The following is a 23991-nucleotide window of genomic DNA, read 5'->3' as shown; positions in this document are numbered from 1 at the left end:
TTAGATTGTTACCGCTCCTTGATACAGTAAAGTGTTAGCTGATATTCAAAGTGATTTAAACTGGCCACTGACCAGTTAAATCGCTTAGCTGGGACTAGCTGCTAATTTTCTGTGGCACTTAACCGGCTAAGAGCCGCTGAAATTCACAGTTAAGGCCTGATTCTAAAAATGACATCCCTATTGCAGGTGGCGGTAGGCATCCTACTGCCATCTAACGGACCAATTGTGATGCATGTTTTTTAAAAATATCAATGCAGGTGTTGTTCGTGAGTGTACGGAGATGTCTAGGAACAACTATGGATGCCTAAGGCCGGCATAGGCGTAGTTTATGACAGATGTGGCATTAGACATCAATAAGTGTGCCTAGATGCTTCTCATAGGTGCAAGTCCCTGTAAAATGCTGGCCTACATTTAAGGCATCTGTAGAAGAAAATAGATACAATTCTGGATGTGGCGCCTACCGCGGTAGGTGTTGCTTCCAGAATCAGGCCCTTAGCACCTAACTCAAAGCAGACTATGTTGGGGCATTCCGGGGCACAGTCAGTGCATGAAGGGGAGTGACGTTACATGTTAAAGATCATATTAAAGCCACACACTTGCAGGATCTACAGGGTAGGGAAGAAGCACTGGAAAAAGGGGATGAAAATGTATTTACATTGGTATGATATATGGGCATCCTACACAGACAGAAGAAGTGGACAGAGATTTAATAACAGACATTAAGAATATAGCTGTAAAAAGGTAAGCATTACTAATAGGTGATTTTAACATACCAGATATTGATTGGGGTATTCCTGCTGCAGGGTCTTCTAGAAATAGGGAGATCCTGGATTCTCTACAAGGAGAACTGTTCCAGCAGTTGGTAATGGAACCTATGTGAGATGGGGTCATAGTTGACTTAGTACTTAAAAACGGGGAAAATGTTTCTGATGTTACAGTGGGTGATCATCTAGCATCCAGTGATCACAGCATGGTATGGTTTAATATTAAGAGAAGTGTAAAGAGGGCTCATTTAAAAGTAAAGGTTCTAGATATTTAAAAAACTAACTTTGTTCAGATGGGGATTACATCAAGAAAGTGTTGTCTGGATGGGAACATCTGTAAGAAGTAGGAAGGTAGTGAGAAAAACTGAAAGGAGCTATTATAAGGGCAAGAAACCATTTTGTAAGGGAAGTAAGTAAAAGTAAAAGGAAAGAAGGCTGCTTTGGTTCTCAAAAGTAGTAGCTGAAAAGGTAAGGAAAAAGAAGTTAGCTTTCATAAATTACAAAAGATCGCATAAAGAGGAAGACAGGCTAAAATATCTTGAAAAGTTAAGAGATGCTGGTTGAGTACTCAGAAAAGCAAAGATGCCAATGGAAGAACAAAATAGCCGATATGGTAAAATTGGGAGAGGTAATTTTTTAAAGTATGTTAGTGATACGAAGAAGTGCAAATGTGGCATAGCGAGACTCAAAGGTGAAAGGGAGAAATATGTAGAAGCTGATAAAGATAAGGATGAATTGCTTAACAAGTATTTCTGTTCTGTGTTCACAGCTGCAGTGCCGGGAGCGGGACACAAGTAGAGATGGAGGTGAGAAACCCCGATCAATTTTTAGAGGATTGTGTTTGTGAGGAGATAGCTAAACTAAAAGTGGACAAAGTGATGGGGTTGGATGGTATACATCCGAGGGTACTGAAGGAACTTAGGGAAATTCTGGTGGCTCCACTGGCTGACCTTTTAAATGCTTCTTTAGAATCGAGTGGTACTGGAGGACTGGAGAAGGATATATGTTGTCCCTTTCCACAAAAGTGGAAGTAAGGAAGAAGTAGGGAACTACAGACTGGTAAGTCTGATGTCTGTGGTAAGTAAATTAATGGAAACACTTTTAAAACAGAGAATAGCGACATTTCTGGAATCCAAAAGATTACAGGATCCAAGGAAGGTCTTGTTAGATAAATCTGTTCAATTTCTTTGACTGGGTGACCAAATAATTGGATAGAAGGAGTGTGTTAGATGTGGTGTATTCAGATTTTAACAAAACCATTGACACAGGCATCTAATAACTAAACTGAGTGCCCTTGGGATGGGCCCCAAAGTAATGGAATGGGTCAGGAAATGGTTGAGTGGTTAATTTCTTGTTATAAACCGCCTAGAACTGAAAGGTATTGGCGGGATAGAAGACATCAATGTAATGTAATGTAACAGAGGGTAATAGTGGGCAATGGAGATCTCTGAGGAAAGGGAGGCTACCAGTGGTGTGCTTCAAGGTTTTATTCTTGGGCCTGTTCTTTTTAACATTTTTATAAGTGATATTGCTGAAGGGAAGTCAGGTAAATTTGTCTCTTTGCGGATGATACCAAAATCTGTAATAGAGTAGACATCTCTGATGGTGTGAATAACATGAGGAAGGAACTAATGAAGCTTGAAAAAAGGTCTGAGATTTGGCAGCTAAGATTTAATGCTAAGAAATGCAAAAACTAAAGGGAATGGTACAGTTTAGGAGTGAAGAATTTTTGCACTCAAAAGAGGAGCATGACTTTGGCCAAACAGTTGGAAAGAGAAAGGGATTTGTATTTGTATACTGCCTTTTTGTAGTTTTACATTCACACTCAAAGTGGTTTAAACACAAGTATTTTAAACATTTACTCTATCTCTCCCAGGAGGGTCACAATTTATTTATGTACCTGGTAGAAAATGACATGGTACCGATACTGTGGAAATTCTGTGGTTACCATGGTAATTACCACAGTAATGGGAACCCATTGCCAGGTTTGCTCAGTATCAGCATGGTAACAGTTGGCCGTTCCATGGTAGTGCTGTGGGAACAGGAACTGCTGCCAAGGTAATACTGCGGCAATGGGGTTCTTTCTTGCTCCCATAGAAGCCACTAGACCACCAGGGATGATAAGGTACCACATGTGGTAGGGGGGGGTTGGGTTAGCGTTGCATTGCAGGAGGGAGAGACAGATGTTGGGGGGAGAGCAAACCGTCCGGCCGGATGGCAGGGAGGGAGAGAGGGATAGCAGGCAGAGCAGAGGAAAGGGGTGTAGCAATGGGCAGACCTGACAAACCAACCCACTCACCTGTGGCAAAGGCTGCCACTGACTCTGAGCCATTGAAGCCCACCGGCGGAGAGTGAAAAGAGGGAGGTTCAGAGACCATGGGAGCCTAGCTTGCTCCCCCGATGCCAGCAAGAAAGTTAGCTCTGAGTGTGGTGGGGGAGGGATAGGAAGGAAACTACAAAGAGGTAGAGAGGGGTGAAAAAGGGAAAATATTACTAATGGGGTACAGGGTTGGGAGAAAGACTGCAAGGAGAGGGGCAAGAGAGGGAGAAATGTTGGGGAATAGAAGTGCAAGGGAAGAGAGGAAGAAATGTTAAAAAATTATGGTGGGAAAGGAAGAAGGGAGAGATGTTTGACTCAGGGCATAAAAGAGGGGGAGAGAGATGGTGGATAGTGGAAGAGAGGCAGAAATGTTGGACATGGCAAAGAAAGGTAGAGATTACTGCATGGGGGAAGGGAGAAGAGAGATGTTGGACCGAGGGTGCAAGAGCGAGAGAGATGTTGAACATGGGAGTGTATGAGAGGGAGGAAGAGATCCACAACAGGTGTTTTAAAGTAGTGATTCTAATAGGTCAGTTTTTAAAATTTACATCTACTATATTTATATTTTGCACAGTACACTTTTTCTCTTTCTCTTGTGTTGCATTGTGTGTTTATAATCATTAGGTATTTCAAAGTCTCAAGCATTTAAGTGGTTGCAGTTGAAGCAGGCCATTCAGAAGGGATTCCCTGAGTGGCAAAATTTAAAAAATCAGTATAGCTTGCTGGGCCTTTGCTTCCAGATAGATTTGACAGGGCATCAGGCAGACAAGCGGGATAAGTTAATAATAATAATAATTTTATTCTTCTATACCGCCATAATCTTGCAACTTCTAGGAAGTACACATTGAAGAGAGCTGGGCAATCAGTGAGTTACAATATGCAGATAGTCAGAGAAATTATAGTATGTAGAAACTTTAAAAAATGCAGCAAATTACAATGTACAGTTTGTTAAGAATTTCAGAGGGGACATGTTAGTAAAAAAAGTAGCGACTTACAAAACACAGTTTGTTAAGAATTTCAGAGGGAACATATGAAAAATAGCAATGGAAAAAGTGTTTGGTGTAATTACTGTTTAGGTGATATATCTGTCAAATAAGGCAGTTTTTATGACTGTTCTAAAAGCATCATAGGTCAGTCTAGCTCCATTAATGTAGTCTAGCCAGTGTTGTTGTTTGTTTGCTTGGTACATAAAAGTTCTATCCAGAAATGTTTTGTATTTACAGCCGGTGATGCTTGGGTATGCAAATAGCTTGCAGTTTCTGGTTTGTCTTATAGGGCTGTAAAATATGAAGTGAGATAGCAAGTATGTAGGAGCTAGTCCCCAAACTAGATTGAAGCATATACAAGAGAACTTGAATATTATTCGTGCCTCGACTGGCAGCCAGTGCAGCAGTCTGTAGTAGGGGCTAACATGGTCCCTTTTTTTCAGTCCAAGTATCAAGCGGATTGCTGTGTTTTGAACAATTCTAAGTTTCCTCACTGTTTTTTTGGGTATACCCATATAAACGATATTGCAATAGTCCAGTGTAGAGAGCACTAGTGATTGCACTAGTAATCTGAATGATAATGAGTCAAAGTATTTTTTGATGGTCTAAGAATCTGAATTAAAAACCTAAAACTAGTCTGAAAGACATTTGGAGCATTGAGATAAAGCAGCAAATTTCTGCTACTCAATGGCCACGGATTTGGACTTGGAGGATGAGATGTACAGTGGCAGACTTGGGATTGTTTGTTATATAGAATTTTTTGGACCCCTGTTCATTTGCAAAAGTTAGATAGTTCTAAGTATAATAGATGCTGGCACTGTCATCTTGATATAGTGACACTGGATCATCTACTATTCTATTGTCCCTTGATACTTAAATTTTGGAGATCTATATGGGGTCAAATCACTATGATATTGGAAGTTCCATTGTCATTGTCGTACGATGTTGTTTGGAACATTAGTAATGCCCAAGAGTCCAATCAATGCAAATAAGAATAGATTGCTTCTCATCATGACAGGAATTGCTATGCAGATAATCATGAAAAACTGGAAAAATTGGGACGCTGCGGGAGCGGACCGCTGGGCAGGATGGACCTCTGGTCTGACCCAGTGGAGGCAACTTCTTATGTTCTTATGTACAACTTTTGGTGGGAAACCGTTTGTCAAATTTATAGATTTGAATGTATGAATTCGATACAATTGGGACACTATAATAAATTCAAGGAGATTTGGGATCCATTAACAAAATTTTGTAAGAATTGATCGTTAGTATTTCCTTTTGATTTCTGAATAAGTGTATACATATCCAGGAAGGGTGGGTGGGAGGATGCGGGAGGGAGGGTGTTATGTACTTATTATATCATTTGATTGTAATGAGTGCTGTTTATTGTATTGATTGTTTGTTAACCTGTTGCACTTTATGTTGACTTAAAAATGAATAAAGATTTATTAAAAAAAAAAAAATTGAGCCCCCCCCCCCCCAGTTTTTTTAAAGCTTGGTTTTAAAGCCATAATTCTCCCATTCAGATTACCCTACTATGCTTGGAAGATAGATGCTGTTGCACCACTGCTGATTAGGATGTTTAATAATATTTAATGTTTTTTTTATATACCATTCCTCATAAAAAGTATCAAAACAGTTTACAAATTAATCAGATAGCAGGAAAGGAATTTCATATCCATTAGAAAAAGCAAGAAAGGAAAAGGAGACAGCTGGAGGGAGGGGAAGAGGAAGGTAGTGTGACCAACCAGAGTAATTAAAAATTACTTGATTCACGGACTCTGACTCAGCCCTCCATGCCAAATGCTAAAGTAAATATGTAGATGAATCTTTAGGAGGGTTCAAAATTTTGGGTAGGAGAGCTCAGAGCGGAGTGGGAGAGTTCCAAAGCAAAGGGACAATTGCAAAGAGTGCAGAGTGATGTATAGAATTTAGTTTTGTTATGTGAACTTCATGCAGATTACCAAAAAAGCCTTCCTGGAAAGCATCCTGGGGTAATAACTCTGTGGACTGCTAACTGAGAAACCACCTTACAATGATGTGCCAACAGTCCTTTTGGCATAACTACAAAATTTCAAATGGAAGAAAAGGACACACACACACACACACAGTCAGTTTAGAGATTTGATTTAATCCCCCTCTATTTTCATTCAAAGGCAAAGGATGGATAGGATTTAAGTATGCTATAAACATTTTATACATACCTGTATGGCTGTAAGGATGTTGGCTAGAGCCTGCCCATATGTATCATGACAGTGAACAGCAAGAGAACTTAGTGGGATTTCTTTCATCACCATATCCAGCATTAATTTCATACTGCCAGGAGTCCCAATACCAATGGTATCTCCTAAAGAAATCTCATAGCAACCCATACTGTACAATCTTTTTGCAATCTGTTGTAAAAATAACTCTGTATTAGGGATACATATTATTTAAATTGAAATGTAGGTGGGTGAAGTTATCAATGTGGGATACGATTATGATGGTTTTTATTTTTTTACCACTAACTCATGCTATTTTATGCAATGAGAGCCAGGGGCCCTTTCACTAAGCAGCGCTAACAAGTAGCCAGCACTATCCCCAATGTAGGTCTTTCCCGTGCACTGAGGCCATTTTTAGCACAACAGTAAAATGGTCCCATTTTCCATTATCCCTATTAATGGCCACATGCTAATTTTTCCATTAGTGTGTGGCCATAACCATGTGAGAACTTAACAACACCTACCAATTGGTAAAGAACACAGCTATTCTCTGCCCCAGATAATCCCCAACACTAAAAAATGCATTATATTTTTAGCACATGGGAGGCATGCACCAATCCCAAACTACTAAGGGATTCCTGAGTGTGTCCCATGCTAGTGCTTTTTAGCCTGCAGTAAGCACACATTAGTGCTTACTGCAGCTTAGTAAAAGGACTCCGTTACTAATAAAGTGAAGTTATTCACCTGTAGCAGGTGTCCTCTAAGGACAGGTATTCTTACACTAGAGTGATGTCATCCCAATGGAGCCTGGTGCAGATTCTGCCCAGTGTACTATATTTTAAAGAGACTATTTGCAAAAGTACTTTCCCATCTGACACATAGATGCAAAATTCTCAGTAACATAAAATAGCTAAAAAAAAATTTCCAAGGGGAGTTGGGAGAAGTGTAAGCATACCTGTCCTGCTGTCCTTGGAGAACACCTACTATAAGTAACTTTGCTTTCTCCAAGAACAAACAGGATGTATGTATGTATGCAGTACACTTACACCTGAGAATCCTTAGCTACTAGACTCACCAAAAAGAAAAAAGAAAAATAAAAATACTAGGACAATAATCTTGCAATGGTAAAACTACCTTGAATCCAATTAACCTTAAACTATACACAAACTGGTTGTAGAGGTGCAGCCTGGAACAGAATGAAAAAGGGACCTAGGTGAGTGAAGTTAAATTCTAGACACCATACAAATTCTGCTGGACTGTCTTGCCAGTCTGTCACATTGGGTATTATGCTCAAGACAGTAATGAAATGTGAATGTGTGGACTGAAGACCACGTTGCCGCTTTGCATATCTCCTCAATAGAGGCTGATCTCAAGTGAGTTACTGATGTAGTCATAGCTCTAATACTGTGAACCTTAGCATGGCCCTCAAAAGAAAGTCCAGCTTGGGAGTAAGAGAAGGAGACTTTGGTGAGACCTCATTTAGAATATTGTGTACAATTCCTATAAAAAGGATGGAGTCGGTCCAGAGGAAGCTACTAAAATGGTATGTGGTCTTCATCATAAGGCGTATGGGGACAGACTTAAAGATCTCAATCTGTATACTTTAGAGGAAAGGCGGGAGAGGGGAGATATGATAGAGACATTTAAACACCTAAGTAATGTAAATGCGCACAAGTTGAGTCTCTTTAATTTGAAAGGAAACTCTGCAATGAGAGGGCATAGGATGTAGTTAAGAGGTGATATGCTCAGGAGTATTCTAAAGAAATACATTTTTACAGAAAGGGTGGTAGATGCATAGAACAGTCTCCCAGAAGAGGTGGTGGAGACAGAGACTGTGTCTGAATTAAAAAGGGCCTGGGATAGGCACATGGGATCTCTCGGAGAGAGAAAGAGATAATGGTTACTGCAGACCATCATGTTTCGATGAGATGCAACCTGCTAGCCAATAGGACACATACCGATGGCTGTCCCTAGACTGTTGGAATCAAAAGAAACAAAAAGTTTAATGCACTGTCTATGGCCTTTAGTCCATTCCAGATAGAAGGTTAATGCTTGCTTGAAGTCCAATCAATCAGGGTGGGCATGCAGTTTGGGGAAGAATGTTGGCAAAAAAACTGACTGGTTAAGACAGAATTCCAACACCATCTTAGGAAGGAAGTTAGGATGTAAGAACATAAGAACATAAGCAGTGCCTCCGCCGGGTCAGACCATAGGTCCATCCTGCCCAGCAGTCCGCTCCCGTGGCGGCCGAAACAGGTCACGACCTGTATGAATCACCAGAAGGGGCCCCCTTGCCACCTTGGTTTCCCATTGAAGTCCTACCTTCCCATCAACGTCCTAACCCTCCGGTCTTGCACATGCACGACCTGGTTGGGTTTCTATACTTATTACCTGGATACCTCTCTCAGTATCCCACTATCCCTTTATCCCTCAGGAATCCGTCCAATCCCTGTTTGAATCCCTGTACCGTACTCTGTGGAGAATTACACTGTTAATGATAGAATCTAGGATCAGCTACTAATGATTGAAGGTCACTGACTCTGTGATCTGAAGTGACTGTCTCCAAAAACAAGACCTTACAGGTCAGATACTTCAGATGATAGGAGCCTAGCCGCTCAAAAGGAGCTTTCATCAGCAGGGTAAGGATGATGTTGAGATCCCATGTCACACTTGGAGGTTTGAGATGAGATTTATCAACATCAAATTTCCTCATGAACCAAAAAAACCCAAAAAGGTTGTACAGAGATGGTCTTTCTCCCATATGACAGTGATAAACTCCGATTGATTAAAGGTGAAACCTTACAGAATTGGTTTTCAAACCAGACTCAGAGAGGTGTAGGAGGCACTCCAGCAGTTTTTGTATAGGATAAGAAATCGGATCTTACACCAGATAGCGAACCTCCTCCATATAAAGATGTAAAATCTATTGTTGGAATCTTTCTACACTCAACACCCAAGCCCTGAGGGCTAAGGTTTTGGAGGTCAGGTGCAGAAAAAACTTGAGCTGAATGATGAGGTTCAGAAAACAGTCCAATCACCACAATGTCTGAGAAGATAACTCTAGAAGCAGAGAGAACCAGATCTTTGTTGGCCAATAGGATGTGATAAGGATCATGGTCCCCTTATCTTGCTTAAGTTTCAGCAAAGTCTTCCCTATTAAAAATTTGGGAGAATATACATACAGGAAACCTTCTTCCCAATGTAGGAGAAAGGAATCTGACACTAGTATGTTAAGTGATGTGAATCTGGAGCAATACTAAGGGACCCTGTTGTTGAGCATGATGGCAAAGAGGGGGTGCCACATACTTGGAAGATCTCATGGGCTATGTCTGTGTTGAGAGACTGCTCATGTGGTTGAATGACTCTGTTCAGCCTATCTGCCAGACTGTTATCCTTGCCAGTCAGGTATGTGGCCCTGAGCATCATACGTCCATGCTTCTTGGCACACTATATCACAACCAATATCTGAAAGCTTTTAGAGCATTCCCAATTACCCAAAGTTCCTAGAGATTGATATGAAGTGTTACCTCCTGGGAGGACCAAGTCCCCTCATGAGCTCTTCAGCCTAGATGGGATATTATCTATGGTCAAAAAATTTTTAAGGCGGTGGAATTCGGAATGGGAATTCCAGGATTAATTTGGACTGAATAAGCAAAAAGATTATCTGAGCTGCACCATGACCTCAATTACATCCTCCAGGTTTTCTGTGGCTTGATGACACTGAGAAGCCAAGTCCATTGGGCTCTCCTGAAATGAAGACATGCTATGGGAGTAACATGTATTGTGGAAGTCATATGGCCTAGCAATCTCAACATCTGCCAAGCTGGAATCTGCTGGCTGCTATGAACCTAATCAATCATTGTAATGAGAGCAGTTGTCCTATCTTGAGGGAGAAAAGCTCGAGCTTGCACTGTGTCAAGCAGGGCTCCTATATACTCCAATTGTTGAAAAGGCTGGAGATGGGACTTGGGGTAGTTTATAATGACCTCTAGCAGCTTCAGCATCAGGATAGTTTTCTCATTGATTCCTGAGTACCCTCCTGCGATGTGCTCTTGACCAGTCAATCATCTAGGTAGAGAATCACATGCACTCCCAGTCTACGTAGTGTGATAAGCAGACTATGCCTGCTAGGAGTGTCCCTAGAGCAGTGCACAGTTCTAACCCAGACCCTTCTCAAATTCCTTCAGTTAAACCATTTCTTGAGTCAGAAGAGGACTTTCCTTCTTTGTCCTGTAGAGGGAGCGGGAGAGCAGGAGTGCAAGGTTCCCATCCCCCACTATGTCCCAAGGTGATTACCAGGAAATCCTTTTCACCTGAGGGTTTGGAGTGGGGCTACAGACTGCTATCCCTGAGAACTAAGCTTCTGGAGAATCAGAGGAGGGAGGAACAGCAGCAGGACAGGTCACAGCGCTCAGGACTGGGAGCTCCTGATAGCAGCCAAACTCCTGAATCTATGGAGTTAACAGAGGCTGGGGAAGAAGTACCCCTCAGTCTGTTGGAGGAACTGCATGCCATGGAGCTGGAGCTGAGCCCTGATACTAGTGCTGAGTTGTCTCATGAAGTTGCACCCATGGAAGTCTGCTGCCTAAAAACAAGTAACTAAATGTTTTGATAAGAATACTTCAAGTTTGATTTGCCTGTTTGTTTGCAAGAGCTGAATAATTCTTACTCCAGCTGAAGAGTGAAGTTGCTCTTTTGTTGAAATGGGCAAGGACTTTATTTTGAAGTTTTGGTTTTTCCTTTTGGAAGTTTAATTGTTCTTTCCTTGTTAGGAAAGTGGACTGTGATAGTCAGAGGCAGTGGGGTTTGCCCCGTGTTTCTGTGGTGGGATAGTGTGCCTAATTATTGGCAGTTTAAAGACCACACGGAGCACACTGTCTAACCAGCACTCTGTTGCTGAAGAAGTCAGTACAGCAGCACTGGCTTGAAGCTGAATTGATACAGCCTTGAAATTAATGCTTTAGTTTTGAAGTTTTCTTTTCTTTTGCTATGAACACTTTTTGGACTGCAAACTGAAAGTGAACTTAACTCTGTGAAGGGAAGATTTTTGCTATATGATTTTGGACTATTTTGATTTGTTTCTCCCATAGAGACTGTTTTCTAATAGAGTTTTGCAATGTGCATTTGAAGCCTGTTGGCTCCTACAGAATCATCCTGACAAGTATTCTGTTATTTCAGGAAAGGATACAGCACAGAAACAGTCATAGCTTCCATACTAAACCACCTCTATGATCTTTTCAGCAAAGGCGAAAGCGCATTGATTCTGCAACTTGACCTCAGCAGTGCGTTCAACCTAGTAGACCACGAAATCATGCTACTATGCCTTGACGCAATAGGAATCTCAGGAAAGGTAATGAAATGGTTCCAAGAATTCCTAAATAGATCCTACCGAGTAACCAGCAATGGAAACTACTCCAACCCATGGAAAAACCCGTCAGGGGTGCCCCAAAGCTCCCCTCTATCTCCCACATTATTCAACATCTACCTCGCATCCCTAGATCACCTACTACAAAAATTAAACTTAAAACACTATATATACGCAGATGATATATCCATCCTAATCCCCTTAAATGACATCACAAATGAAACTACATATAACCTCTCGCACATGACAGAAATTGAAAAATGGACCACCAGCTTCAAACTAAAACGCAGAGAAAACAAAAGTCTTTTTGGCAAGCCCCAACAACAAAATAACGAAAACATCGTTAAAAATAAACGGCCATGAATATCCAATCGCCAAAACCATAAAAATACTGGGCATCACTCTAGATACTCACTTAACCATGGCTCACCACACAAACCTACTGGTGAAGAAATGCTTTTACACGTTGTGGAAGCTAAGGACTATAAGAAAATACTTTGACACAACATCCTTCAGATTACTGGTGCAGTCGCTGATCCTATCTACACTAGATTAGTGCAATATCGTCTACCTGGGTATCCCAAAAAAAAACAGTACAAAAATTAAGATTAGTACAAAACACTGCAGTTCGCTTGATCTTCGGACTGGGAAAAAAAGACCACACTAGCCCCTGTTACAAGAAATTACACTGGTTACCTGTGGAGGCGCGAATACTGTTCAAATTTGCTTGTATCTGCTTCAAACAAGTCTGGGGCCTAGCTCCTTCCTACGTGCAAACTCACTTCACTCTACACAACCCCACACGAACAACCAGAAACAAAACATCTTTGCATACCCGAATATCACAGGCTGCAAATACAAATCCTTCCTAGACAGAACCTTCATGTTCCAAGCAAACAGACAGCAATCCTGGCTGGGAAACCACATAAATAAAGCCAGACAGACCTACAACACATTCCGAAAATCAATTAAAACCGCTCTATTTGACAAATTCCTTGCTTAATCAGATGACCTCTCTCAGGTCCCTTTCAACCCCAATGTATTATGTAACATCTTTCTTCTCTCATATATTCATGCTTTTACTATGTAACTTCCTTCTTCTTACATTTTGTAATTCGCTGATTGTCCAGCCTTCTTTCTATGTGAACCGCCTAGAAGTCAGTTTGACTATGGCGGTATAGAAAAATAAAGTTATTATTATTATTAAAGTTCCTGGTTTCATTGAAGCTGTGCTTATTGCATTTGATGATGTCTCTTGCCCTGAACGCTGTATTATACCCTCCTTGTGCAGCCCCACAGCAGCTCACAAGAGTTTTCATGTACCGGTGATCCCAGACACCTTGTCTAGAGCTTGCCAGCTACAGTAGCAATGCTGCAACTACTACAAGACATTTTGTAAACACCATGGGTGTGGATATGAGGCCAAAAGCCAGGACACGGTACTGGTAGTGGTGCTTCCCTATTAGCAATCTTAGGTACTTCTGGTGACTGGGAACAATTGTTAAGTTCAGAAAGCATAGCCAATTGTCCTGGAACTTGGGGAACAGGGTGCCTAGAAAAAAAATATCTTGAATTTTTCTTTGACCAGATACTTGTTCAAACCCATGAGGTCTATGATGGGACAAAATCCTCCTTTTTGGCCATGACAAAGTACCTGGACAAGGCTCAAACACATAGGCCTGGAAAAGGGCAAAAAATTGCTCTGCAAGTACCTGATCTTGCTCGGTACTGAGGAATGATGCCTGTGGAGGATAATTTGGAAGGTTTCTTTGCCAATTGATGGCCTATCCCATATGAACTATTTTGAGAACCCACTGTTTTAAAGTTACAAGGGACAACCTGTCTTGGAAAAAATTCAGCTTCCTTTCTATTGGCAGGTCACTTTGATAGTAGCTAAACTGTCCTGCAGCCAGTAAAAAATTCCTCCCTATTTTTGACCGGGGTGCAGCCTGTAACATTTGGCACTGCTAAAGGGCCTAGAGGCATTGGGGCTGGGCCTGTTGCCAAGGAAAGGCAGGAGTGTACCTATGCCTTTAAGAATAGTAAGAACTCCTTCGGGACCCACACCAAGCTTCTAAGTGGCGAAAGGTGCAAAAGAAAGTCACCAGGTGAGGGACTGGATGGTAACAGTATGTTTCTTAATGAGATAAACAACCCCCTCCAACTTATCTCCAAAATGATTTGTCATCCCAACAGGGAACATCCGCTAATTTTTCCTCAACTGCACGTTCAAGGCCAAGGATGCACAGCCATGAGAGTTTATGCATCCCCATCCCTAAAATGGAGAGTCTGGATGCAATGTCAAATGTATTATATATGCCTAAGGACAGATATTTCTGACACTCCTGTTTTATGGCCAGCTGACAAAGCTCAGCAGCCTAATCCTGTGGGAGAGAGTCTTAAAAGGCAAGCACACTGTGAACCAAATATTGCAAAGTAAATGCTCATGTAGAGCTGGTAGTCCTGGATGCAGGAAATGAACAACGAAGGCCTGATAAACCTTCCTCCCATAAGAATTCAAAGTCTGGGCTTTTTTTGGCTGGGGGTACCAAGGTATAAGGTCTTGAACTCCTGGCCCTTTTAGCCATCAGATAGTGGTAGGGCAACTAGACCTTTTGGAATCTGAGAGCCTTTTGGATTAAGTACATGGAATCCACCTTTTGATACCACTTGCAGAGAGAGAAGGGTCCCCCAATTCTTCATCTGTGCATAACAGAGAACGCTGTACAGAGAGACAATCGTAGCTCTGAGCAGAAAATCAAATTCTAGTACCTGGAACAACTCAGTCCTAAGTTCATCTTCTGATTCCAACTTAAAGGGAATGGCATCCACCATTTCTTTGCCAAACGGTTGAAGAAGAGTTCAGATGAAGATTTTCTTTTTTCATCATGAAGAAAGGGATCTGAGGGTATGCCATAAGACTCCTCCTCCAAGAGATAGTCTAAATCTTCCACAGCCTCACATGACTGGTACATATCAGACTCAGTAAAATAGTCTTCATGCGATGTCTGAGTCTGTACCTGTCTGAGTAGGCAGGATTGATGTCCAGGCTTTGGAGTCAGGCACCGAGGTGCATTTTCACCTCTTGACCATGAGGAAGTTTCCTTTCCTGACATCAAGTGTTGCAGTGCATGGTGCAGTACTAATGCTAATACTCCAGATGCAAACTGTAGGCCTCGAGGTCAGAGTGGCTGAGTGCCATCACTGGTGCAAGTGCCCTCGATGCTTGAGTACTTTGAAACTGAAGCAAAACCATCAGCTACTTTCGCCGCATGGCCTGGAACTGGTCATTGAGGACAGGCATCTATAAGGCTGAGGCTGATGTCGGTGTGTTACTGGTGCCAAATCAGAAGTGGAGTCCCAGCTGCATGGGATCTGAGAAGGCAGCACTAGAATAACCAAGAGGGAGCAGTCCTTTCAGTGCTGACACTTCTCAAGTGCTGATGATACTGACACGCCAAAACTCTCAGCACTGTACATAGGGACTGATGTCAATGCGTCCTGACCTTCACTTGATGCTAGACATTGAGGTCCCTCAGTGCTGATGAGGACAACATCAAATTTCCAGTGTTGGAGCCAATGCAAATATATCCCAGGCCCTACTATCTGTGCCAGACATTGAAAAATTGGGAGACCTCCTCGACGAATGCTCAGTGTCAAATGCAGCCCTGGCAGCCATTAATGACAATGATAATGTTGATGTACTAGGCTTTAAAGAGCCAAAAAGCTCTTTCTGAAGGGCCTCACATACTTTCTGTGTTCTTTTCTTCATTTGTAAACAAAGAATACAGTTAATTGAGTTATGGTCAGAACCCGGATACCCCACATACCAATTGTGTCTGTCTGTGCTGGAAATCACCCTATTGAACTGGGTGCACTGCTTGAAGTTACTAGAGGTCTTCTGGCGCATATTAAAAAACAAAACAAAACAGTAGTTAAATCAGAAAGGCTCAATGATGAGGCCAAAAAGGGCTTATCTCAAATTGAGCTTGGTTCACCAGTCTGAGTGCCTTGAGAGCCACAGAAAAAAGAATGAAAACATAAAAGTGATGAAAAAAGTGTAATATAAGGGAAAATATCAAAAATACCTGCATGGGAAGGCACAACTTTTGAAAAAGAATTGAGGGCAAAATCCACAAGACACAACCTCCCTACTCTAAGGAAAAACTAGATTGAGGGTCCCATGCTTGCATGTGGGTGGAAAGGCACTTGAGAATGTGAGGTGGGTCTCCTGCCAAAAACACTGGGTAGCATCCTTACTGGGCTCCATTGAGATGACATCACTCTTGTATAAGGATAAACTGTCTTGCTTGGAGAACCTGGGTTAACAGTAAAATAACTTCTTTCAATGGAGTCCACAGAGATAACCTCTCCCCTTTTTAAAACTAAACAATAAGATATAATAATTCAAAGTTTGGATGTTAACTTATTGTTAATAAAATACTCGATATAATGCCTAGTGATGGGATGCAGAAGGCAGTGTACATATTAATTCAAAGGAAAGGAATACCAATATGGCAAGTTATTCATTATGGCGCATTATAGAAATCTTCATGCTTATACATTTTCTACATTCTGCTGTCTAAAAAATACAAATCAAAATACATTAAAGTAGAAGTTTGTTTCATTAACCTACAATTCAACATGAAAGAACAGTTAATAGAAATATTCAAAAAAGTAATTAGGAACCCCCCCCCCCCAATAAATCTTGATTGCATGAGTCTTCACATCCTTTGAGTAAGCAAATTCTTAGCAAGGTCTAGTGTATGATAAGCTAAATGGAAACCAGTGTTGTCTAATCATAGCAGTTGACCTGATTTAATATTTCTGATGAAGAATCACGTTGTCTGTTGTATGAAGTGAATCTGAAGCAAGGGTACAAAATATCTTGTTTTGTATGTACATCCTAGTTAATTACTCCTGTACTTTGTATGTAATTCACTATGAACTATATTTGTCGGCAATAGAGGAATAGAAATGATTTAACTATAACTGTAAATACCGAGCCACCCATAGGAATAGAAAGGGCGGCTTGACATTTAGTTCACATTGCTTGGCAGCATGGCTTGATAAAAGGGGGGAGGGGAATATTTAGAGGTACAGGCTGCCAGAATGCTATAAGAAATTTTCTTTTTTTTAAATTATACTCTTAGGGGCATTTTCAAAACACAAAGAAGTTTTTAAAAAATAATAATTTATATTCCGCATATCCTACAATTCTATGCGGGCTCTCACTCTATCTAATGTACCTGGGGCAACGGGGATTAAATGACTTCCCAGGGTCACAAGGAGCAGTGCAGGATTCGAACCCACAACCCCACGGTGCCAAGGCTGTAGCTCTAACCACTGCACCACACACTCCCATAACAGTTGTCAAAACGTCCAAGTGTTGGTTTTAGAAACTGTCTTTCTGAGCATCTTGCGAGGCATCCTAGCAACTGTGCATCCAGAACTAAAGGGGGCATGTTGGAGGCGTGTTCTGGGTGAGCTTAGACTTGGATGTCTTGCGGTAATAATCAAACCTTTCCCAAGATGTCCTAGATAGAACTTAGATGTTATGAGTTAGACCTGTTTTAAAAGCATCTAAGTGGCAAAAAGGTACCAAAACTGACCAGTTGACTACTAGAGGAATTAAGTTATGACCCCCCCCCCCCAATACACACACACACTCCCTCAGTGGTCACTAACCCCCTCCGGAACCCCCCAAATCAGAATGAAACAGTACATGCCTGTCTGTAGAACAGCAACACCCAGGGCCTGTTTTACAAAGCCGCGGTAACGGCCCCAAAGCCCATAGAGATTTAAAGGGCTTTGGGGCTGTTGCCACGCAGCAGCCGCTAACGCGGCTTTGTAAAACAGGCTGCTAGTATGGGAAATCCTAGTATAGCATCACACAGTATGTGAGTGTGGTTGTAAAACTACAAAAAGGTGGTATACAAGTCCCAATCCCTTTTAGGTGTCTTAAGTAGCCTGGTGAGTAGGCTAAGGAAGCCATAGAGAGGAAGACCCAGGCCCATAAGCCCCTCTAAAAACTATATTATGGTGGAAAGTGTAAGCCAACCAAAACCCACCCATATCCTACTAAACTGCCATATAGCTTTCACCTGCAGCCATAAGGACTATTGTGGTAGTAGACAGGTGGGTATAGTATGTTGTGGGGGGGGGGGTGGATGACTCACCATACATTATAAGGGTGTTCTGGTAAGATGTACTTCTGGCACCATTTATGTAAAATTCACAACAGTGCTCTCTAAGGTGCCCTACTGCTCTATTGGCATGCTTTATGAGGCCAGCAGTTGACTTCTAGCCTTGTATGCCTTCTCCTGCAGATTATAATTTATGTAATTCATTGATACACACTCAACCTCAGACTTACCAGTGCAGTTTGTTTTCTATCTTAAGATCCTTGTTTAAAAATAATTACTTTGGTTTTTAATTAACACCGCCCCCCCCCTTTACAAAGCCATGCTAGCGTTTTTAGTAACAACTCCAATGTTCATAGAATTCGTATGAGTGTCCGAGCAGTTAACGCCTTGGCTGGTGCTAAAAACGCTTGTACGGCTTTGTAAAGGAGGAGGTAAGTTATCAGTATTTTATTTTTTTGTAAAGGAGGGGGTAAGATATCATTATTTTATGTGGTATATAATTTTTTCAATAAATAATAAATAAATAAATCCAGTTATATGATGTTTAACTCTCTTTATTACATTTTGGTTTTATGTTTTGATATTTTTATCGATTATTTTATGCTTTTCTTCATTTTAATTGATTTATAATTTGTTGAGCATCTTAAGTTCTTGAGCAGATTCATTAATAAATACATATAATTTTTTTTTAAAATTCTCTTTCAGTGATCTAGAAAGACAGGAATGAAAAAGAAAATACCATTTATACTCGAATATAAACCAATCCAAATATAAACCAAGGTGACCTTTTCCCCCTAAAAAAGGAGGGAAAAGATTGACTTGAATATAAACTGAGATTAGAAATTTAGGTACAGAAGATAGGGCCAACATTCTTTTAAACTCAGAAAAACCTTGCTTCTTTCTATTTTTTTCTGGTTAATAATCATTTTGCAAGCCATGAAATAAATGTCCCCCAAACAGTCCTATGGTTGTTTTCCATAGAGTTCAGAGGCTCCCCATAGAAATCTCACTCATGAAGGCAGGATCACAGAGGTTTCATCTGGGAAGGGGTGAAGGCATCCCGTTGGTGAACCTTACCATTGACAGGAACCTATGTTGACTGCATTGTTTGATGGAAAATTGGCACTTGCCTCTGACAGTTTCATAGCCTAGATTGCTGGTGTTAGAGCTGCTGTACTTTTATTCTACTGCAAGTGCATGCCCTGGCAGAACCAATCTATTTGCAGTCTGGTAAAAGCAGCCATTGTAAGCCTATTTGATAAGATGACAAGAGGGGTTAAACAAAGGTGAAACTGAGCAGTGTACCAAAGAAAAGAGACTTATTTTTTAAACAAATCCTTCTGTCACCCCTTCTCCAGCATTTCTTTCCCTGGGATTGCACCGACGAACGGCAACTTACAGGTCTGTGCTCAAGAAAGCTGTTGTCGCAGATGCTCAAGGCCACCCTGCACTGGATCAGCATCCACCATCAGCAGTGAAAGTCTTATTCAGGTCATGGCAGCAGCTTTCTTGAGCACAAACCGGTATGCTGCCAACTGAGAAGGAGAGGCCGTGAATGCAGGACAATGGACTCTGGGGGTTGAGTGCAGGAGAAAGAGGATAGCTGCACTCTGCTGGCTCGAATATCACTTGAAATCCTAATTTTTGGGCCCCAAAATCTTGGTTTATATTTGAGTATACAGTATATCTTAAATCTGTATACACTGCAGTCCTACTGAGTAAAAAGTAAACATACCTCCCTAATACCTATGAATTACAGATAAAGACATATGAACTTGCGTATCACATGAGGATCTAGTAGCCAAATTAAGGGGTCCTTTTACAACGCCGTGATAGCAATTCCCCCGTGGCAAATGCACTAAAGCCCATTCGCCCATTCAATTCCTATGGGCTTTGATGCATTTGCTGCAGGAGAATCTCTATCATAGCTTTGCAAAAGGGGACCTAAACTTGATGTGAAGATAAAAGGAATACAAAATCAGCCTTACTTCTGTCACTCTTTCAGGTACAATGCATCCTTCATATGGGCATCCTAGTGCACATGACACATATCTAAAGATAAAGTAAACAAACACAAGTAAATAAACATATGAATACATATTTTAATATATTTTGACTCTTCTTTCAAACCTTTAATGGAAGAAGCGACTAACTAGCTGAATACATATATAAAGACTAACAAAGACTGCACTGTACTGTAACAGGACTTCTGTATACACTTCTGAGATAATTTCCATGGACCTTTTCTGGCTTTACATGCAATTTTCCTTAAGTTAGACACTCTTATTTTTTGACCAACTATTGACCTGTATCACTTGTTACTCCAAAAATACATGCTTCACTCCACATATACCCTATGCTTTCTAAGATGTCTTAGTATGTATTTGTAATCCTGGTCTCACTCCCAATGTCTTGGGTGCTGCCTTAGCTCTTTGAGTAGGACACCAAGACCAGGAAATCACATTAGCTCTTTGGGTAGGACACCCAGACCAGGAAATCACAAAACAAGACAAAGTTGTTGAGCTGGGTGCAAGCCGGGTTAATCCAGGTAGGCAAAGAACACTTTCCCCTGGGTTTTATCTCCAGACTTTCCTCACAATAAATGATGAGCAGTCAAGGCAAGTGAACATCAAACAAATATCAACTTCATTGGAATTTCTGAGGTTCAATTGTAGAAATTTAACAATTTACAAAAGTCATTCAGATACATTCAAGGTTATTTTCCAAATATTCTTTAAAAACAGTTCAAAATCTAGGCCTGCTTGGCTTCAAAGCTTTGATTGGGAGATGAACTCTTGCTTCATTAAGTAAGCCACTCTGGATCCCAGTTTCATTCTTCAGCCTGGGCCCTTTTCTTCCCTACCATGCTGACATAATTTACTGATCATCTACCAATCTGATGCTATCTCCCATCAGAGATTAGTTACCAAACAGTTCTGAGTCTGTCTTCTCCAGACAACAGTCACAAATAAAGCTTATTTAAAGTTCAGGATCAAACAAATAAGGTCATGCCCAGATCTTATTAGTGATTCTGTTCATTCCAGGCCAGTGGCCTTTAGCATTGCTAGATAAAGTCCAGTCAGAAGTGAGGATCCCTTGCACCCACTCCTGCCTTGCCTTGGGTCTTTCCCATCAGGTACTCATCCTTTCTTCTATCTGAAAAACTCTACTCAGGCTTCTATTCTATTATTGTTGAGAACGCCCAACCAACTCTACTCAGGCTTCTATTCTATCATTGTTGAGAACGCCCACCAAAACCAACCCAAAACCGAAAAATAACCAATATCCCAAGTGTGCTTCTGTTCCTTGATAGTTCCCCATCCCCTCATCCACCCCCTTAAGGACCCAAAAGACATCTCCCTTAATAAGGAAGATTGGCTTCGGGTCACGTGAATTACGTCCTCTGGGGCTCTGCCCTCTCAATCCAAATGTTGACTGTAATGCTGTGAGCTGTTAAAGCTGCTGCCACTACTACCTGACAATTAATAAAACTCTCTTGGGAAAGAGGCCAGGCTTAAAGGCAAAACTCTGTATTGAAAATGTGGAAGGTTTATCTGCAACTGTAGATCTGAGGGCAGGTGGATTACACCGTTCATCTAAAATCCCTGATTTTTCTGAGAAGGGGAAACCCTATGGCATGTAGTCGAAGCAGAGCCAGCATTTGTGAAAGGAGAAGGGCATCTGCCGAAGGTTGACGAGGCCTCTCTTTGAAATGAGGTATAGTGATGAAGTAAACATTATTGATAACTTTAAGAACCCACAGGTGTCATCAAAAATCAACATTGTAGACAACCTCAGATTGATTGAGGACAAGTCAAAGATAAAGAGAGAAAAGAGCGTTGTTCTTCAGAGGCACATGAAAAAAGGCTGAGCATGTTCAGAAAGAGCTGCCATTTGAGGTTACTGAGGGTGCTGTTAGTTTTGCTGCTTTTGCGGCAGCAGCCGTGATGTATCATCCCTGATATGAATAGGAAGTAGACTATGTGCTATTCAAAGAATTCCAAGGCCTTTCATGTTGTGATAAGTTGTGAATGGCCGCCACAAAGGTACGAGAGACTGTTAGCCATACTAGGCGTCTCAGTCCCCAACATTGCAGAAGGTCTAGATGACTTCTCAAAAGCATCATAGGTTGAACTTGCTATATATCTGACAGCTTGTGAATTTGATGACATTCTAGAAGGTGCTCTGAAGAAATATATTGCTCAAAGCCAGGCAATTTCCTTATCAGTTGCTTTAGATAAATGATGTAAGAAAGGATTCTGGTCACCAGCAGAGAATTTCATTTATGGTGTCACAACCCGTGTTCCTGATAAGTGCAGCAAGCTCGGTTAACCGCAACTAATTCTGCTCCCAGTGCGTTCCTTCCAAACAAGGAATCCTTCGGGCTACCTATGCACCGGCCTAGGGTGAAAATATCAGGTAAATGGCCTCAGTGAAAATAGGTAATGAAAATCACACACACCCAGCAATGTTCAAAATCCAAATATACTTTTTTTTATTCCTTACCCTGAGTCAGGTGGATTGGATGTTATCAGAAAGATGCAATAATGTTAACACATTTGTTCAGGGACAAAAACATAAATTTTGAACCAACCTGGCTGCCCTGGCTTCACAAATGGTAGTCTGCTTCTTATTTTCACAAAAATGGAGAAACAAACACATACCAGTCTTTTGGCTGGACTTTGGTCTTTGCAACTCAGTCCTCTTCACCAGCCTTAAATGGTATAACTAATTTTAACAAGGCTCTCTGCCTAGGAAGTAGCAGCAGAGAGAAGTACTCAAGATATTTGCTGCATAAAGAAAAAAATGAAACTTCACAAAAACAAACCCAACCAACCCATAAGTAAACTGACCAACTTGAAAGCCTTCCACAGGCTGCCTGTAGCTAGGGAACTCACACAAACGGAGGCACTCTGTGAATGACGTTCCCAGTAAAAACTTATCACTGCTAATTAGCCTCCTGCTGTGTGGAGGGGAGGAAAACAAAAATGCAGCATGGTTTGTAAAGAGATTAGGCAGTTTAAGGCAACAAACTATATGACAGCCTTCTTCAGAGTCTAAGATCTGGGAAGTTCAAGTAACTCTGAACAGACAGCAAACATAGTCCAAATCTTTCAGAACACAGGTAAGCATTACAAATAGTCAAAGCACTTCCAATCTGGTTTAGCTTGTGTCCATTTCCTCCAATCTCCCACCAGGGATAATTGGCACCAATGTCCATAGGCTCCCAGCTTTCCAGTTGCCTTTCAATGGTCGGCTCAGACACCTCTGAAATGTCCACCATCTCACAGTCCTTTTCCCTCTCATCAGCATTCAGCTGGGGAGCTAAGTCTTGCTGCCTCTGAGGCTCTCGTTCCCAGCCTCTCTGCTCCTCCCCCCTCCAGTACTCAGCGGCCTCGTTTTAACTAGCTCCAAGCCACCCCTCCCTGCTCTGAAGAGGGAGAAGGGAGAAAGCTCCCTCTGCAGCTGTGCCTGGTCATGTGACAGCTTCCTGCTGGTTCTCTGCCTTTCTGGGAGATGTAGTTTCCTGGCTCTGAGGTCTTATGTGAGCTAACAGCAGGCTTGGTAGAGTGACCTACAGCTGGCCTGAACTCTCCCTGGCAGTCACTGTCTGGTTCATCAACATCGATGCAAGGGAGGTCAGCGCTGTTATACTCCGCAGAGCCAACCTGGTCAGCTCTCCTGCATAGGGGTTTACTGTTCATCCTAGACCATCTTGTGACTTAGCAAGGAGGAGAGCTAGATTTGTCACAATGGCAACGTCCACATTTGTCTAAAGCACAGCCTTGACACCCTAGAGGTGCTGAGGCAAAAATTGACATACTGCAATATTTGTTAAGGGTTGATTCCAGCAGTAATGAGAGATGTGGGACATCAGTCCCTGGACAATAATGAGGCAACCATGATACTTAAATGTGTGTCCCAATTTGTGAGAAGTATCTCAGTAAGCCTGCCATATAATGGCAACCTGATAAGTCCTTTGGGAGATTCAGCATAGTCCAAGCACATATGAACTCAGCAGTATGTACAATGTCAGCTTCCAATTTAACAGGTAGGGCTGCGCCCAGCTGCCAAATATATCCAAGAAAAGAAAGATCCACTGAAGAATTTCTTCTCCTGAAAGGCAGTTCCTGTAACAGTTCAAAATTAATGCAGTAAGACTCAGGCTTATATAAAGTAACTGCACCATCGAGTCCAATTGGAAATTT

The 23991-nt window shown here is 41.5% G+C and overlaps 1 protein-coding gene across 4 annotated transcripts in view; it reads right to left on the bottom strand.

The window, feature by feature from the left end:
* Positions 1 to 23991, bottom strand: part of HMGCLL1 (3-hydroxymethyl-3-methylglutaryl-CoA lyase like 1) — a 143865-nt gene that overhangs the window by 39849 nt on the left and 80025 nt on the right. For 3 of the 4 annotated variants that reach the window (XM_033939885.1, XM_033939882.1, XM_033939883.1), the window contains exons 6-7: positions 19771 to 19834; positions 6275 to 6463 (exon numbers count right to left, since the gene is read on the bottom strand). In XM_033939885.1, coding sequence (XP_033795776.1) covers positions 6275 to 6463; positions 19771 to 19834 — 253 coding nt within the window. The remainder of the gene's footprint in view (positions 1 to 6274; positions 6464 to 19770; positions 19835 to 23991) is intronic. The other variant, XM_033939884.1, reaches the window with a different exon arrangement.

This window comes from Geotrypetes seraphini, chromosome 3 (genome assembly GCF_902459505.1).
Source record: "Geotrypetes seraphini chromosome 3, aGeoSer1.1, whole genome shotgun sequence".
NCBI lineage: Eukaryota > Metazoa > Chordata > Amphibia > Gymnophiona > Dermophiidae > Geotrypetes > Geotrypetes seraphini.
This window is presented reverse-complemented; position numbering and strand designations above follow the sequence as displayed.